At 42.1% G+C, this 19,620-nt stretch overlaps 1 protein-coding gene across 3 annotated transcripts in view; it reads right to left on the bottom strand.

Annotated features, from left to right (window-relative positions):
- khdrbs2 (KH domain containing, RNA binding, signal transduction associated 2) overlaps nt 1-19,620 on the bottom strand; it is a 501,831-nt gene that overhangs the window by 14,663 nt on the left and 467,548 nt on the right. For 2 of the 3 annotated variants that reach the window (XM_067984050.1, XM_067984051.1), the window contains exon 9: nt 18,048-18,790. In XM_067984050.1, coding sequence (XP_067840151.1) covers nt 18,696-18,790 — 95 coding nt within the window. In that variant the 3' untranslated portion in view covers nt 18,048-18,695. Of the gene's footprint in view, nt 1-16,586; nt 16,643-18,047; nt 18,791-19,620 lie in introns of those variants that run through there. The other variant, XR_010962867.1, reaches the window with a different exon arrangement.

Genomic DNA, 19,620 nt, shown 5'->3' with positions numbered 1-19,620 from the left:
TTCCTGTAATTATTACATCACAAATTAAGTTTCTCACTGAGGGTGTTATCATGTATCAACTGAATGGAGTGACCCAACCATTGATGTCAGCCACCCAATCATCATACTCCAAAATCCCAAAGCCAATGAAGTACTTTTTGAAGTGTAGCCACTGTAGGAAACACAGCAACCAATTTGCGCACAGCAAGCTCCCAAAAACAGTAATGAGATAATGACCAAATAATCTATTTTTTAGTGAAGTTAGTTGAGGGATAGATATTGGCCAGGACACCAAGGAGAACACTCCCGCTCTTCTTCGAAATAGTGCCGTGAGATCTTTTATGTCCACCTGAGAGGGCAGACAGGGCCACAGTTTAACATCTCATTGGAAAGGTAGCACCTCCGACAGTGCAGCACTCCCTCAGTACTGCACTGGGAGTGTCAGCCTGGATTATGTGCTCAAGTCTCTAGAGTGGGGCTTGAACCCATGACTTTCTGACTCAGAGGTGAGAGTAGTACTCACTACGCCACGATTAACACCTAATAACAGTTTCATTATTTAAAATAGGCACCATATCCTTTGGAGACAAATTGTTTTCCGCTCTTGTGCTTCATTATGTCAACCTCTCAATCTTTCACCCAACTACATAAATAGGAATGGACATCATTTTGTAATTGCATTTTGCTTCAAGGAATGAGCTACCCTCAGCTCTGATGAAGGGACCCACCCAAAGTAGTTAACCTCTTTGTTTTTCTTGTATTAACTGCCCTGTTGTGTTACTGTCAATTTATTTTAAGCTCCCAATGTCCCGTCACAAGACATTAGAAACTATTTCAATTAAAAATGACTTTGGTTTTCCGTGGGGTACACTTTTGCCTTTGCTGCCTGGGTGTTCATCTGCCACCTTGCGGGGTGTGAGCACAGAGCGGAGAATCGAGTGGTGAGAGCCTGTAAGAGAACCCACCCAATTTTCCTTCTCTTCATTTAAATAGGGCGGGCTCCCTCACTAGCAGACGATTCTCCAAGCCTGATTTTCCTTGCTGCATTCCGCCCAGGCTGTGAAGATAAGTATCCGCCCCCAATGCATTTTTTGTCACTCGTGATTACTGGCACCTGCAGGCGGGCAGTAACTCTGAATAAATGAACATACTGACGACTAAGGCAAGTGATTTCATAGAATCATAGAAAGTTATGGCACAGAAGGAGGTCATTCGGCCCATCGTGTCTGTGCCGGCCGAAAAAGAGCTATCCAGCTTAATCCCACTTTCCATATCTTGGTCCGTAGCCTTGTAGGTTACGGTACTTCAAGTGCACATCCAGGTACTTTTTAAACGAGGGTTTCTGCCTCCACCACCCTTTCAGGCAGTGACTTCCAGACCCCCACCACCCTCTGGGTGCAAAAATTTCTCCTCAGCTCCCCTCTAATCCTTCTACCAACTACTTTAAATCTATACCCCCTGGTCACTGATCCCTCTGCTAAGGGAAATAGGTCCTCCCTATCCACTCTATCTAGGCCCCTCATAATTTTATATACCTCAATTAAATCTCCCCTCAGCCTCCTTTGTCATCACTCAGACCTACTATGAAAAGAGCATTTCCACCTCCTCTGAGACTACTACACAAACGGTGCGATGCTCAGGCAGCAAAGTCGCACCTTGCACTTTGGGTAATAGTGTAAAACGGGCGTTATCGATCCAGCCGCCCATTATGCATCTCTCCCGATCTTCATTTACATTGAAGCCTGAATCGATAGCGCCCGTCTTACAATATCGCCCAAAGTCAAAACTTATCCCCTTTAAGTGTAAAAATTTGTGGGATTTGTCACAGGATGCCACTCTGTGCCAAACCATTTGTTCTGATTTTAAACATCGCACGTGATGTGATATTTCTTTTTTTTTTAGGCTGCAAAGAACTGCAAGCAAGGGCTGGACCTGTTTCTGGCTGGGGCAGAGATCACCTGGTACAAAAGGTAGGAAATGTGCTGCATAGAATGAGCAGGGCCAGAGTGATCTCCTGGACTAGATGCGATCGCCAAGGTTGGGGGGGGGGTTTGGAGAGGAATTTCCCAGATATTTTTCCCCCCCAAATTGGCCTGGGTTTTTTATCTGTTTTTTTGCCTCTCCCAGGAGATCACATGGTGTAGTGTGGGGAGTGGGGCGTGTATATATTGTGATACACAAGGTATCATGATTATGTGGGGCGGGCTGGATGGACCAGAGGGTCTTTTCCTGTCCATCATTGTTTGTATGTTCGTATAATCTATTCCGTTTGTTGTTTTAAATTGGAATGCTTAAAAATGTCACCCATCACCGTGTTAGAATCAGTCTTTAAGTTCTGTCGCGACTTATATGAAAGGTGCATTCACACAAAAAAAATGCTCGCTTTTAAATATTAAACAATTTACCACACAAGCCCATACAAAGCGGCTAAGATTGACTCTCCCAATGCATAATTGATCACCTAGCACCCTGAAAACTCTTTATCAGCAAGTAACGTTCCTTTTATGTTGGAACCTAACAGGATCAACCATGAAAAAAAAATGTTTTAAAGGCTAGTGTCATCTTCCAAATGCAATTATATCATTTTTTTTTTGCAGGGACTGTAATACTGTAAAACTAACCCAGCAACCTGGACTATTACAGCTGAATTTCAAATTCAAAAATTTTTCTGTCTGATCTTATGGCACAGTGACAGAATGTTCTTCAGTCGTTCCCTCAAGCATAGAGCAACCTTTGTTACCCAGTAACTTTTTTTTTTCCCGGGCACACCACATTCATTTTTCATCTTAACAACTCTGCGTCTACCACACATTTAGGTGACGGTAGTTTTTCATCAGCTAAACATTCATTTGCTTGTCTGGGCTCCTGAAGAGATCCCTGTTCTTAATTAACTGCTGCTGTTCAGTAACGGAATCCGTGAAAAATCGCAGTGGTTTTTCAGTAAACGAATGACAATAATTTTTAAAAATCAGTTTGCTACTGGTGCATTAGAAATATTGTTTTGCATATATGTATTTTTCGCTCAGACAAAATTTATCAGTAGTCGCAAGAAATAACATTTTTCATCCTGAATATCCAATCTTTCTGTTAGTCTTTATTCTCAGGACTTGAAAAACATTGAAATGGAATCTTAAAACCGTAATCTTTTCACCAATTTCCATTTTATAATAACTTAAGAGTAGCCTACAAACTGGGAAGTTATTTGACAATCATTTCTTTTTGCAATCTGTCAGCGATCATCAGGGGCTTTTTGCATTTTAGTAATCTAATTTTTTGTTTATTGTTTTAGCCCTGTTCCTTTTCTGACTTGATAACATGTGGAAAGCAAATATAAATCACCTAAAGGTTTGATTTGAATCGGTTTCGGTCTTCAGTTTCACGCTGGTTAAGGGTTGGCCAGCCTTCCCGATTCTCAGAGCGGGTCCCAGTGCAAAGTGCAAGTGAGGAGTCTTGAGGAAGCTGTTTCAGGAGAATTGCAAGTTTGTGGCAATATTAATTCCAGCATCTCAAAACAGTGGCGTTATTTCCCTCCCTTTGCCCCCCTACAACATCTGGCAAGGGATGAGCAATAAATGCAGATCCCCCATCTCCGCCAATATCGCAAGAGCAAATTAGGATCTTCAATAGAGCAGAGAAGGTTAAGGGGAGGGGGGATTTTATTCGCAGGACTTGAAAAACATTGAAATTGTTCACGAAAGGTTCAAAATTATGAAGGGTTTTGATAGAGTGGATAGGGAGAAACTGTTTCCAGTGGCAGAAGGGTCAGTAACCAGAGGACACAGATTTAAGATAATTGGCAAAAGAACCAGGGGGGAGATGAGGAGAATTGTTTTTATGCAGCGAGTTGTTATGATTTGGAATGCACTGCCTGAAAGGGTGGTGGAAGCAGATTCAATAGTAACTTTCTTAAGGGAATTGGATATATATTTGAAAAGGAAACATTTGCAGGGCTATGAGGAAAGAGCAGGGAGGAGTGGGACTAATTGGATAGCTCTTTCAAAGAGCCGGCACAGACACGATGGGCTGAGTGGCCTCCTTCTGTGCTGTATCATTCTATGAATAAACAAGTAAAATCAGCAATTAAAAAACCCCACCACAACTTACTGGAGTGGTATGCTGCATTATTTTTAATTTGCTGGCATAGGAACAAAATGGAGCCTTATTTCTTCAGAGGGATCTAGTTTTAAAACCATTTTTTAAATACATATATATAATTGGCTTTTCATGTGCTAGCTGCTAGTATGTCAGCTTCAGTGACAGTAAGCCTATTGTGCCTGTCACTGCCTGGGAATGGTTGTTAGATAGAATGCAGGTGGGGGCATGTAGTTCAGTCTATTCATAGAATCATAGAGTCTTACAGCACAGAAGGAGGCCATTCGGTCCATAGTGCTAGTGCCAGCTCTTTGAAAGAGCTGTCCCAATTAGTTCCCCCCTCCCCTGCTCTTTCCCCATAGCCCTGCAATTTTCTCCCCTTGAAGTATTTATCCAATTCCCTTTTGAAAGTTACTATTGAATCTACTCCCAACACCCTTTCAGGCAGTATATTCCAGATCATAACAACTCGCTGCGTTAAAAAAAATTCTCATCTCACCCCTGGCTCTTTTGCCAATTACCTTAAATTTGTGTCCTCTGGTTACTGAACCTTCTGCCAATGGAAATAGTTTCTCCTTATTTACCCTTCATGATTTTGAACATCTCTATTAAATCTCCTCTTCACCTTCTCTGTTCTAAGGAGAACAATCCCAGCTGCTCCATATATCTGAAATCCCTCATCCCTGGTATCATTCTAGTAAATCTCCCTCTGCACCCTCTCTAAGGCCTTGACATCCTTCCTAAAGTGTGGTGCCAAGAATTGGACACAATACTCCAGCCTTACCAGATCTTAAGATCTCTGTTCTAAAAGCCAATGGGAGAGGCGACGCTAAGAGATTAATTCAAAACTCTCATTGATTGTAGAACACATGGATTTAAAAGGATGGAATATCAGGGGCGGCCAGCCCACAATTTCCGACCTAGTGCTCCCTGTGAGTGTTGCTCCTTGCCGGGAGGGCAGGACTGAGGAATCGGCCCCTATTTATATTAATTGGTAGATTGTTGGGAGTTTAATCATAACATTATTGCTTTTACCACCGCAACTGAAAGCACAATATCCATTCAAAAGGAAAAATATGAAGCATTCCAATCTTACCTGTCCTGCAGCTACTTTGTTCACAGTCCCTTTCCTTTCCCATTCTCACTCTATTTTTATCTAACTTTATATTTTCCCTACCTAATTTAATCTTTCTCCTAACTTTACAACAGTGACATATATTATATAGAAATATTTCATACATTGCAAGCAATATAAATAAGGGCCGATTCCTTAGTGAGAAGGTTAAGGGGAGATTTAATAGAGGCGCTCAATATTATGAGGGGTTTTGATAAGAGTAAATAAGGAGAAACTATTTCCACTGGCAGAAGGTTCAGTAACCAGAGGATACAGATTTAAAATAATTGGCAAAAAAGCCAGAGGTGAGATGAGAATATTTTTAGGTAAGTTTTAAGGAGCGTCTAAAAGAGAGAGAGGTAGAGAGGCGGAGAGGTTTAGGGAGGGAATTCCAGGCCTTGGGGCCTAGGCAGCTGAAGGCACAGCCGCCAACGATGGAGCGATGAAAATCATGGATGCGCAAGAGGCCAGAATTGGAGGGGCACAGAGATCTTGGAGGGTTGTAAGGCTGGAGGAAGTTACAGAGATAGGGAGGGGCGAGGCCATGGAGGGGGATTTGAAAACAAGAATGAGAATTTTAAAATTGAGGCGTTGCTAGACCGGGAGCCAATGTAGGTCAGTGAGCACAAGGGTGATGGGTGAACGGGACTTGGTGTGAGTTAAGATACAGGCAGCAGGCATCAACAATTGACATGGTTGCACCATAAAAGCTGCGTCAGACATGGTACCTTCACCAATGTCATTGCGATCTCCTTACACTGCTCAAAACATCCAGTGGCCAAAGAGATAATGATTAATGCCACTTTAACAGGTACAGGTAAAGCATCGCATCACTGAGGGTCTAAACCCATTAATGCGCATCTCCCAGTCATTAGTTCCCTGCTGAGTCCAAACTTTTGAATCTTCTCAGATAAGTCCAGGTTCTATTCCTGTATTGCAGGGTTGCCAACTCTGGCTGGACATATTCCTGGAGGTTTAATCACATGACCTCCCGCTTCTACCCGCCCCACCCAATCAAACAGCCTTCATTCCCCCCCTCCAATATTTTTACAACTAACAAACAAAAGTGTTCAAGGAAAATGAAAAAAAAACTCAACTTTTCTTAATGCCCCTATGATTTTTCTGCCATGTGTAGCTCGCAGCAGTGCCTGGGAGATTAAGCTTTAATTCCTGGAGACTCCAGGACAATCCTGGCGGGTTGGCTGCCCGACTGTGTCGTCTTCCGTGTGGGTATGGACTTCTCCTTGGCGCTCTCCTTCTGTGTGCCTGCACTTTCTGATCCTCCTCGTAATCAGGGGAACATAGGAACAGGAGTAGGTCATATAGCCCCTCAAGCCTGTTCTGCCATTCAATTAGATCATGGTTGATCTGGATCTCAACTCCATTGATCCGTCTTAGCTCCATATCCCTTGATAACCTTTCCTAACAAAAATCTATCAATCTCAGTTTTGAAATTCTCAATTGACCCCCAGCCTTAACCAGCTTTATGGGGAGAGAGTTCCAGATTTCCACTACCCTTTGTGTGAAGAAGTGCTTCCTGACATCACCCCTGAATGGCCTAGCTCTAATTTTAAGGTTGTGCCCCCTTGTTCTGGACTCCCTCACCAGAGGAAATAGTTTCTCTCTATCTACCCTATCAGCTCCATTAATCATCTTAAACCCCTCAATTCGATCACCCTTTAATCTTCTATATTTGAGGGAATATAAGCCTGGTGTATGCAATCTGTCCTCATAATTTAACCCTTTTAGCCCTGCTATCATTCTAGTGAATTTGTTTTACACCTCTCCGAGGTCAATATATCCTTCCTGAGGTGCGGTGCCCAGAACTGAACGTAGTACTCCAAATGGAGTCTAACCAGAGCTTTATATAACTGTAACATAACTTCCACCCCTTTATATTCCAGCCCCCTTGAAATAAAAGCCAACATTCCATTAGCCTTTTTAATTATTTTTTGTACCTGTCCACTAGCATCTAGTGATTTCGGTACTTGGACCCCTAAATCACTCTGCTCCTCCGCAATTCCTAGCTTCTGCAACTGATGTGGTCGACATGCTACGGTTTTTTGCACTGCTACAATTAGTCTTTTTGCACTGTGTACTTGGTCCGACTGTGACTAGGGCCACGTTTATACTGGCTGTGTTTTAGTTAGGATTCTAGGCGAACGGGAGCCCGTAAGTTTTTTTTTGTAAGCCTGGGGAGCAATGGGACTCCCTTTGATTGGGCGCTGAGGCTTACCCAATGCCCAATGAGCACAAGGACACATAGCTTGGGTCGTAAGTGCTTTGAGCATCAAGAGCCTGCACACCTACTTTACCTGAGTCTCCCAATTGAGCTGATGCCCCATAAATGCAGCTGAGGCGCCCGAGAGTTGCTCCAGGCTCTCGGCCAGCAGCCCTTTACTAGCTGCTGGTGCCCAACATTCTGACTCCCATGATGCTCACAGCGCCTCATGTGATGGGTGCCAAAAAGTGCCACTTAACTGACCTTGTGTTGTTGGTGAAATCTACTAGGATTAGTGGTCCTAGTGGTACCTCACTGTTACAGCTGTGGCTCAGTTGGTAGCACTTTCACCTCTGAGTCTAGAAGATTGTGGCTTCAAGTCCCACTCCAGAGGCTTAAGTGCAAAATCTAGGCTGACACTCCCCGTGCAGTACTGAGGGAGTGCTGCATTCTTGGAGGTGCTGTCTTTCAGATAAAACTTTAATCTGAGCCCCTGTCTGCCCTCTCAGGTAAGTGCAAAAGATCCCATGGCACTATTTCGAAGAAGAGCAGACGAGCTCGCCCTGGTGTCCTGGTCAATATTTATCCCTCAACCAGATTATCTGATCATTATGACACTGTTGTTTGTGGGACTTTGCTGTGCGCAAATTGGCTGCTGTGTTGCTTACTACAAAATACTTCATTGGCTGTAAAGCACTTTGGGATATCCTGAGGTTGTATAGGCGCTATATAAATGCAAGTTCTTTCTTTTTTCTTTCACTATCATCTGCATGATAGTGGACTTTCTGCCTAGTAATTTCTTTACAATGTCTGAGACTGGTACATCTAGACAGCAGGGATCAGGTTAGTGAGCCTCTGTTATGATACTCCAGTTTACCGTGCTAGTGCAAGCTTGGCTCGGTCAGTAATACTCTCACTTCTGAGTCAGGTGGTCGTGGCTTCCAGCCTACTCCAGGCCTTTTTGTTTATTCGTTTATGGGATGTGGGCGTCACTGGCAAGGCCAGCATTTATTGCCCATCCCTAATTGCTCTTGAGAAGGTGGTGGTGAGTTGCCTTCTTGAACCGCTGCAGTCCGTGAGGTGAAGGTTCTCTCACAGTGCTGTTAGGTAGGGAGTTCCAGGATTTTGACCCAGCGATGATGGAGGAATGGCGATATATTTCAAAGTCGGGATGGTGTGTGACTTGGAGGGGAACGTGCAGGTGGTATTTTTCTCAAGTGCCTGCTGCCCTTGTCCTTCTAGATGGTAGAGGTCGCGGGTTTGGGAGGTTCTGTCAAAGAAGCCTGGGCGAGTTGCTGCAGTGCATCCTGCAGATGGTACACACTGCAGCCACAGTGCGCCAGTGGTGAAGGGAGTGAATGTTTAGGGTGATGGATGGGGTGCCAATCAAGCGGGCTGCTTTGTCCTGGGTGGTGTCGAGCTTGTTGAGCGTTGTTGGAGCTGCCTCGCCTGCGACGCCCACATCCCATGAACGAATAAAAAAAAAACTCCTGACTTGTGCCTTGTAGATGGTGGAAAAGCTTTGGGGAGTCAGGAGGTGAGTCACTCGCCGCAGAATACCCAGCCTCTGACCTGAGTACGGTATTGCTTGGTCGGAAGTGGGTGTCCTTCCCACGAGATGTTAAACCTGTTTGGGTGGACGTGGAAGATTCCGTGAGATTAAGTGAAAAAGAAACAGGACAGATTCTCCAAGTGTCCAGGCCGACATTCCTCCCTCAACTAACACAAGCTAAAAAAAGATTCATTGACCATTTATCTCACTTGCTGTTTTGTGTGAGCTTGCTGTGTGAAAATTGGCTGCCGTGTTTCCTACATAACAAAAAGTGACTACACTTTAAAAGCTAATTCATTGGATGTGTAATGCTGTGAGGCATTCTGAGGATGTGATAGGTTGCTATAGGTAAGCTCCCTCTTGACATGCAACTCATTGATGTTACAAAACACTTTATAAGTCACTGGTTAGGCCTCAGCTGGAGTATTGTGTCCAATTCTGGGCACCACACTTTAGAAAGGATGTCAAAGCCTCGGAGAGGTACAAAGGAGATTTACTAGAATGGTACCTGGGATGAGGGACTTAATTTATGTGGCGAGACTAGAGAAGCTGGGATTGTTCTCCTTAGAGCAGAGAAGGTTAAGGGGAGATTTAATAGAGGCATTCAAAATCATGAAGGGTTTTGATAGAGTAAATAAGGAGAAACCGTTTCCATTGGCAGAAGGGTAGGTAACAAGAGGGAACAGATTTAAGGTAAATTGCTTGGGCCGTAGCTATTTACAATCTATATTAATGAGTTGGATGAAGGGACCGAGTGTAATGTATCCAAGTTTGCTAATGATACAAAGCTAGGTTAGAAAGTAAGCTGTGAGGAGGACATGAAGAGTCTGCAAAGGGATACAGACAGGTTAAGTGAGAGGGCAAGAAGGTGGCAGATGGAGTATAATGTGGGGAAATGTAAGGTTATTCACTTTGGTAGGAAGAATAGAAAAACAGAATATTTTTTAAATGGTGAGAAACTATTAAATGTTGGTGTCCAGAGAGACTTGGGTGTCCTTGTACAAGAAACACAAAAAGTTAGCATGCAGATACAGCAAGCAATTAGGAAGGCAAATGGCATGTTGGCCTTTATTGCAAGGGGTTGGAGTACAAGAGTAAGGAAGTCTTAGGATAAAGGGTCGGACTCAGGATAAAGGGTCGGCCATTTAAGACTGAGATGAGGAGGGATTTCTTCACTCAGAGGTTTGTAAATCTTTGGAATTTTCTACCCCAGAGGGCTGTGGATGCTGAGTCGTTGAGTATATTCAAGGCTGAGATCGATAAATTTTTGTACCCTAGGGGAATCAAGGGATATAGGGATCGGGCTGAAAAGTGGGTTTGAGGTTGAAGATCAGCTATGATCATACTGAATGGCAGAGCAGGCTCAAGGGGCCATATGGCCTACTCCTACTCCTATTTCTTATGTTTTTATGTTCTTAATTGGCAAAAGAGCCGGAGGTTAGAGAAGGTGAAATTTGTTTAAGCAGCGAATTGTTATGATCTGGAATGCGCTGTCTGAAAGGGCGGTGGAAGTAGATTCAATAGTAACTTTCAAAAGGCAATTGGATAAATACTTGAAGGAGAGAAAATTTGCAGGGCTACGGGGAAAGAGGAGGTGAGTGGGACTAATTGGATAGCTCTTTCAAAGAGCCAGCACGGGCACGATTGGCCGAATGGCCCCCTTCTGTGCTGTAAGATTTTATGTTTCTATTTAGGAGATCTATATTCTCAGTTCACACAGTATGACAATCCAGTATGGTATTGCTATCAACAAATTGGACGCCAGTGCCAAATTTTCACATTTTTTGGCACAGTAGATGTTTGCTAATGTACCATAGATGTACTGAAGAAGATTCATTATGATCATTAGACTTGAAATGTTTTCAAGGGACAAAGTACAGTTTCTTATTTAAGAAACTGAAAACACTGAACCCAGCCAAAACTCTACCACTGACACAAAGCAAAGGGATTCCCTCGGCGGTGTTGACAATAAAAGCCTTCCATAAATGAAACGCAACAGTGATGCAGCCAGAAGCCCTATACAACAGTCTATATGAGCTTGTTCAGCTGAAACACGCAGGCCATAACCTATTTTTTAAAAGAAAGAACTTGCATTTATGTAGCTCTTTTTACAACCTTAGGACGTCCCAAAGCGCCTTACAGCCAATAGTGTAGTCACTGTTGTAATGTAGGAAACGCAGCAGCTAATTTGCACACAGCAAGGTCCCACAAACAGCAATGTGATAATGACCAGATAATCTGCTTTTTAGTGATGTTGGTTGAGGGATAAATATTGGCCAGGACACAGAGAGCTCCCCTGCTCTTCTTCAAAATAGTGTCATGGGATCTTTTACGTCCACCTGAGAGGGCAGACGGGACCTCGGTTTAACATCTCATTCGAAAGACGGCACCTCTGACAGTGCAGCACTCCCTCAGTATTGCACTGGGGGTGTCAGCCTAGATTTTGTGCTTATGTGTCTAGAGTGGGGCTGGAACCCAAAACCTTCTGAAACAGAGGTGAGAGTGCTACCACTGAGCCAAGGCTCTTTATTAAAGAAGTACTCAAATGTACGGAGAACTTGAATAACAGAAAGGCATCACTCACTAGGTACAATAGCATTACATGCATGCCCATCTAATAATGAAAAACTGGTTTGTTTCGGTGAATTTCTGGTGATACTAACATTCCCACTGCCACTCCTACACTTTAATTCACAAAAACGTGACAAGGATTTTATTATAGAACTGCTCAATTGTATGGAGACCTTGAAACCTCTTGTGGGCTAGTAATACTGAAAAGCACATTACGTTGACTAAGCTAAAAATTAATTTGAAAAAAAATCTTCTATGAAATTCCACAGCTGGATGTGAAACTAGGTGTAATTTAAGTCTTTAGTGCATAATCAATCACTGAGGGTAGGTTTGCATTAGTGCTACCCCAGAGACTCTAGTTTGAAAGAATTTTGCTTTAACACTTTTTCTTCAATTACTTGAATTCAGTTACATTTTTCTTTTGTTTACAAATTACAAAGTGCCTGTTTATTACCCACAATTTTAATATCCTTTAACACTGATCTATGACAAAAGGATATTGCGTTCTAGCAATCTTAAGGAAAACTCTAGGTCACCTGAGAATTCAGGATGCTTATGAACAAGAGAAAATGATTGAAGTGCATTAAATTACCTTTTCCTTTAATTTTCAGTGCTCAGGTGAGACAAGATAGTTACTTTTCAATCACCTTTCAACTGCAGGATATGGGCATATATCTCAGACCTCATGTCAATGTCGCATCTTGCATATCTGGGGCCTAACTCCTCTGACTGAGAAGGGAAACAAGAACTGGTACCTAGCAAATCTCAAGACTAAAAGAACAGGTACACCCGGACTTACTAATGCTAAATGCTAAACCTTTATAAATCCAGCACCCTAAACATTCACTCCCTTCACCACCGGCGCACTGTGGCTGCAGTGTGTACCATCCACAGGATGCACTGCAGCAACTCGCCAAGGCTTCTTCAACAGCACCTCCCAAACCCGTGACCTCTACCACCCAGAAGGACAAGGGCAGCAGGTACATGGGAACAACACCACCTGCACATTCCCCTCCAAGTCACACAACATCCCGACTTGGAAATATATCGCCGTTCCTTCATCGTCGCTGGGTCAAAATCCTGGAACTCCCTACCTAACAGGACTGTGGGAGAACCTTCACCACACGGACTGCAGCGGTTCAAGAAGGTGGCTCACACCACCTTCTCAAGGGCAATTAGGGATGGGCAATAAATGCTGGCCTCGCCAGCGACACCCACATCCCATGAACGAATAAAAAAAAACTAGTTCGACCTCAGCTGGAGTATTGTGTCCAATTCAGGGCACCACACTTTAGGAAGGACGTGAAGTTCTCAGACAGGGTGCAAAGAAGAATTACTAGAATGGTACCAGGGATGAGGGGTTTCAGTTATCTGGAGAGACTGGAGAAGTGGGATTGTTCTCTGTGGAGCAGAGAAGGTTAAGGGAAGATTTAATAGAAGTGTTCGAAATTATGAGGGGTCTTGATAGAGTAGATAGGGAGAAATTGCTTTTACTGGCAGGAAGGTCGGTCACCAGAGGCACAGATTGAATATATATTTAAAAAGGAAAAATTTGCAGGGCTATGCGGAAAGAGCAGGGGGATAGCTCTTACAAAGAGCTGGCACAGGCTTGATGGCTTGAATGGCCTTCTCCTTTGCTGTAATGATTCTATGGATGGGACTAATTTGATAGCTCTTTTAGAGAGCTGGCACAGGCACGATGGGCTGAATGGCCTCCTTCTCTGCTGTATGATTCTGTACATAGGAGTCTACTGTCTAAGTGGTCTATTTGCAGGAGAAGCACTTTCGTTAGGTGTCAGCCATGGCTCACTGGGTAGCACTCTTGCTTCAGAAGGCTGTGGGTTCAAGTCCCACTCCAGTATAACAGTGACCATACTGTAAAGGGCTTTGGACGTCGTGAAAGGTGACATATAAACACAAGTTTTTCTTTCAATTGTTTACTGGTAATTGAAGTGTCCAATAAGTTGGAAAAGTTCCACCTCTTAGAAGCCAAAGGGGCAGAAACATCACAAGAAGGTGATTCTAAAATTACGATGAAAGGGTAGACTGATTGCTTCTGCTGTTGAGGACTCAAGCTTTAATTTTCCCCAGAAGGAAAGCAAACTACTGCGGATGCTGGGAATCTGAAATAAAAACAATAAATGCTGGAAAACACTCAGCAAGTCAGGCAGCATCTGTGGAGAGAGAAACAGAGTTAACGTTTCAGGTCGATGACCTTGCGTCAGAACTGGAAGATTTAACAACTTTTAAGCAAGGGACAATACCAGGGAAAAGGCGGACAGGAAAAGAAAAGGAAAGAGTCTGTGATAGGGTGGAGGGCAGGAGTGATTAAATGACAAAAGGAATGATGGTGCGACGCAAAATGAGGTGATAATGGAACAGGTATAGAAACAAAAGATAGGTCCAGAGGAGGTGTAAACGGTTACAGCAAAGTAGCAGAGGAAGAGGGAAGCCCGGGAGTGTGGCGGAGAAAGGCAGGTAGACCCCAGGGGCGCAGACCACCCCGCTGACCGTGTCCCAATAGGGGCTCCCCATCCTAAACACTAGCCCGAACCTCTCCCACTCCCGAAGGCTCTGCACTTGCTTAAAGGCTGTTCATCTGTAACGTCTTCCAGTTCTGACGATAGGTCATCGATCTGTAACGTTAACTCTGTTTCTCTCTTCACAGATGCAGCCTGACCTGCTAAGTGTTTTCCAGCATTTTCTGTTCTTAATCTTCGATCAGCTCCAGCTGATATTCTATTATTGAACAGAATCAATAATCGGGGTTTCTCCCTCTGTCCATATTCCCTATAGACGTTTCCCCTTAGAAGGAGAAACCACAATTGATTTGATTCCAGTTACTGGTTTGGCATGTTGACCTGGCAAGAAACTCATCACTTTCTTTTGTTTACTCAGAGAGTGATGAGAATGTGGAACTCGCTACCAGAAGAAGTAGTTGAGGTGAGTAGCATAGATGCATTTAAGGGGAAGCGCGATAAACACATGAGGAAGAAAGGAATAGAAGGATATGCTGATAGGGTGAGATGAAGTGGGGTGGGAGGAGGCTCATGTGCAGCATAAACACCTGCTTGGACTTATTGGGCCGAATGGCCTGTTTCTGTGCTGTAAATTCTATGCAAAAATAAATTCTTCCCTGAGCTGCAAAGCTGACAAAATCATCAAGAAATTAGTCTGCGTAATAAATGGAAACTATCTGATGGAATCTAAGCAAGTCATTGGATTTAGTAGTAGGTTAATCTGTTTCAGCATATTAATTTAACAATCCACAGCGCTGTACTCCCCTCAACCAGTGGTATTGCAACAGGGACTAATGAAGATGCATCTTCATTTCCCTCCCCTCATTCTATGTTTTTTGAGTTGAGTGTGGTCTTTTATCTCGACCCTGCCAGCACTGAATAAGGACAGTTAATCCCATATTCAATTAGACTGGGGCTAGGCACCAAAGGAAATGATTACATTCATGCATATCTAGCATGCATGAATTGCTTCTCTATGGGAATTAAATCCCTTTCCTCGGTCATCCTGCAAGACATAATAAAAAAGCAACATAGCAAACAACAATGATGTACGAGCTCACTTTGGAGAACAGAAACAATAACTTCTATGTTTTAAGTCAAATTTAACAAGATTATCACATTTGCATACTTTTACCGCAAGCGGTGGGGGTGATTGTAAAAGACATCAAGAAGATCAATAGTGTAGAGGAGCCACAACACAATGGTGCAGAGAAGATAAAGACTGTGAACTGCGTGCGATAAATGGTGAAACAAAATTGACATTCATAAAATGGCCATTATGGCATTACTGTGGAGCTTCCACTGTCACAATGAGGTCACTTGAACGGGAGCTCAAATGCTTTAAATGTCAGGCACGTGCAAACCTAGGAGGTGTGGAAGATTAAACCAGACGACCACTGATAGAGTAGGGGTCTAAATATCCGGGGTCGAGTTTCCGCTTGTTATATCAGCCCAATCCGGGTGGGATTGGCCGAACCAGCGCAAAAAATCGGGGAATTTTAAACGTAAGTGTGTCGTGCTCTAAACCACTCATGCTCGTGTTTCCCGCGATCTTTTACGTTGGTTCAAGATTCAATTTGCCCGGATCAGGCCCCGCCCGCAAAACTGGCCACTCCCCCCGGTCGACATCATGAGATTCCACCGATTGTGCTGGTTCGGGAAGGCTCTTCAAATTGGGCTCATTTTCTTAGGCGCACAGGCACGGTTTAAAAGTATTTTCATGTCAAGAAATATTTAATTTACTAAGAAACTGACCAATGAAACTAGTAATTAGTTCAGTATAGTTTTTTAAAAGTAATTTTCAGTGATTTTAAATCAGGTTACTCACAGGTGGAAGCCTGAACAACCTTATTAAAAATGCTTATTTTGTTGATAAACCTATTTTCAGCTGTATTAATAAAACTGCACCACGTTACCACTCTTAAATACGTCATGGAATACTTTTTAACAGAAAGGATAAAGAAACGATTACATTCTATTGCGCTGCCCGATTGGGCTGGTTCATGGAGATTTTATTTTTCTGATCATGCAAAAGAATTTTAGCGGAAACTTGAAGCCTAACCTAACCAGTGCAATGTCAAGCACATTTTGCACACAATTTCCTGATTGTGCCTAAAGCGGAAACTCTATCCCCCCACCCCCTCCGTGTTTAACCTGGGGCTGAAAAGCTACCTTTTAAGGTTAAAACTACACAATCAGACATTTGCAATTTGCTGTACAGTCAAATCTATTAATCAGTTAACACGCGTAAAATATAAAATGTAGGATAAAATGTAAAGGAGAAATCTTTTTTGTTCTTTTTGAGTAGAGAATACAAACTTGATACACTCTGTTGTTGGATTATGAAATTTAGAAGATAAAAAAAAGAGGTGTAGTTCTCACAAAATAAGCAGCATTCATCAAAGTTAATACTTACATTTCTTTAATTAAAAACAAAAAGTTTACAAACTCTAACAGATACAAACTGCGGATGGAATCGCCATCCGACTGATCACATGGGAGTTTTTTGAACCCTGAACTTGGCATCGCATTGCCTACCTGAACCTTAATGCTTGTCCTGCTTTTTTTTTCCTGGTTAACCTACTACCAGACACCTGAAAAGGAACAAACAGAGAAACAAGCTTCAGCGGTGGGAAAAGATAAATGGACGCACTTCAAATGTAACAGACTGGAAAAACAGAACCGTTACCCCTTAATGCCAAAAATGTACACTATTAAATAAATCTTAGCATGCAACTCCAGCTGCAAGGCACTTGTTTGCACAAGCTGTATAATCTGCTGGTGTTTTTTCGTTACTATGAAAAAAGTAAACCAATCACAAGGACAAAAATGCCATTGTTTCAATATTTAACAAAACTACAGTATAAGGATCGATGGCACTTTTGATCACCCTGAAAAAATGATTGTAATTGTTTTCTGGTTTCCCTTTTACGATGCAGTTTACACAATTGAGGTTTTAGCAAGAGTTGCATTACTATTATTGGTCATTTTAGTCTTGTTTATAGGAAGCAGGGTTATATATTGAAAAGAAACAATGACGTGGTCATTAGTTATTGCTAATTAGCCGTTTTAATAACCTATAATTCCTACGTTTGTTTATCACATTTTGGAAGGTTTACTTTTTTAACTGACAGTAACTGCGTCATTGTAAATATTTAAAATAACTGTTGCATAGGCAGCAAAATTATAGAGTTACTATTAGTGTTACCTTGTATTTGCAGGGTGTTTAACGTTTAGTCATCCTTTGAGTCCTGCGATATATTCTCTTAATAATCAGCCATCATGTCTGATTGCCTCAAAAAGAAATATCAGCCCTCTAAACTGCTTTCACGAACGGTGAAATTCAGATACATTAGTGCTGGAAATTACAAATAAAGTTTTTTTAAAGGTGAATGTCAAACAATTGGGCAGTGACACTGATGATTTTCCTTGTAAAGACAATTATTATCATCTCAATAATGCATTAAATGCCCTCTTTTGAGTGAAGACAAGAATGGGATCCATGTAATGCGCACATGTTGATGGGATATTTAATGTGCAGGAAAATTCAAAGGTCCAAGAGCTAGGCATTTAGACAGTCTACAGTGGGAAGAGCTCTTCTTACCTCATTAATCTCCGTTACATTGTCATGAGAGACATGCTAACACAAACAAGTCAATTAAGAGTTTTGCTTTTAGTAAGATCAAGCTTATAGGATAGTTTAAAATCCATTTATTGCTCTAACATTTTCTACATTAAAGTTTACTAACCACGAGTCATGTAAACAGGTTATTAGCACGTTAACTTCTTTTTTTAAAAGTTATTTACATCCATTGGGTGTTAATACAGCTTTTATATTCTTACACAATGTAAACTTCTTAAAAAAACAACTAAGGGTTCGTTTTGGTTTATATTGTAGAAAACAGTTTAGGCATTTCCTGCAGAACAAACAGATGCAGACATTTAAGAACTAGAATAAAATAATTCAAAATTTTAGTTCTTTACAAAAGATTTCAGCTTTATTGACAAATTATGGCAAAATGTATTTGACAAATTAAAGTCACCTATTTAGATAAGATTACACATGGAACTTTATGCAATTTTATTACCACATACAGGTTAAAACACCGAACAGATCACTTTAATAAAGTTAGCTACATACATAGCTGATCCATCAAACATCATGTTTTAAAAAAAATTAAATTTACAAATTAAATATTGAACATCTTAAACTGACAAATATTAAAATAAGACAGTTTAAAACAACTTATCTACAGCTTGATTATCACCTATTTCAAAAAAACAGTCTTGCGTTACCCCTAAACAAACATCCACCTTTTACTGGTGGGCCTGGAAACTTAAAACTTGTTACCGGTTCATGCTACTTGAACATACTTCTACACATAGAACAATGAAAAACAATCAAAAGGAACAGCATCCTCGTTGCATGGTCTGTGGACAGACTTGTCCGTTCTATGAGTTACTGTCATAAAGTAATGCCGACTTCTCATCAAAGTTTTAGGAAATAGAAGGAGTGCACAAGGGTACCCAAGAGAAGCTATCCCCCCCAGGCAAGAAAATAAATGAACTATTACTTGTCTTGTAGTTGTTTATATGGTGACCACAGGACATTCATGTAGTGCTGAGGTCATGGGACAAGAGCTGCCTTCAATATCTACCATAGGGATGTTCTCTGTAGGTCCCCCTTGACCTCGGGATTGGGGCCTTTAGACTTGTTCGGGACGCACCCCACGCTTCTTGACCTTGGGAAACAGAAAACAAAATCTAAGTCCCAATTAAAAATGAAAAAACTCAATGAAACACGGTTATTCCATTGGTTAATGCAATATACGAGTTAATCGCCATGTGCATACGAGTGTTATTGGCTTGGGGGGGGGAGGGAGAAAGTAAACGTTAAGATTTTGAAGGAAAAAAAACAGGTTTTTCAAGATGGTAGAGAATTGTTCTCTGGGCAAAAGTTTGTTAATAGTTTTTCCAGAGACCAATAATAGTTTTGATAACCTGTCTATAGAATAATCAAAGGTCTGAGGTAAGGCATTAATAAATTGCTGATCAAGGGGATTAGGCAAAGGAGAACATAAGAACATAAGAAATAGGAGCAGGAGTAGGCCAATCGGCCCCTCGAGCCTGCTCCGCCATTCAATAAGATCATGGCTGATCTGATCCTAACCTCAAATCTAAATTCATGTCCAATTTCCTGCCCGCTCCCCGTAACCCCGAATTCCCTTTACTTCTAGGAAACTGTCTATTTCTGTTTTAAATTTATTCAATGATGTAGCTTCCACAGCTTCCTGGGGCAGCAAATTCCACAGACCTACTACCCTCTGAGTGAAGAAGTTTCTCCTCATCTCAGTTTTGAAAGAGCAGCCCCTTATTCTAAGATTATGCCCCCTAGTTCTAGTTTCACCCATCCTTGGGAACATCCTTACCGCATCCACCCGATCAAGCCCCTTCACAATCTTATATGTTTCAATAAGATCGCCTCTCATTCTTCTAAACTCCAATGAGTAGAGTCCCAATCTACTCAACCTCTCCTCATATGTCCGCCCCCTCATCCCCGGGATTAACCGAG

Source organism: Heptranchias perlo, chromosome 5 (assembly GCF_035084215.1).
Source record: "Heptranchias perlo isolate sHepPer1 chromosome 5, sHepPer1.hap1, whole genome shotgun sequence".
In the NCBI taxonomy this organism is placed as follows: Eukaryota; Metazoa; Chordata; class Chondrichthyes; order Hexanchiformes; family Hexanchidae; genus Heptranchias; species Heptranchias perlo.
This window is presented reverse-complemented; position numbering and strand designations above follow the sequence as displayed.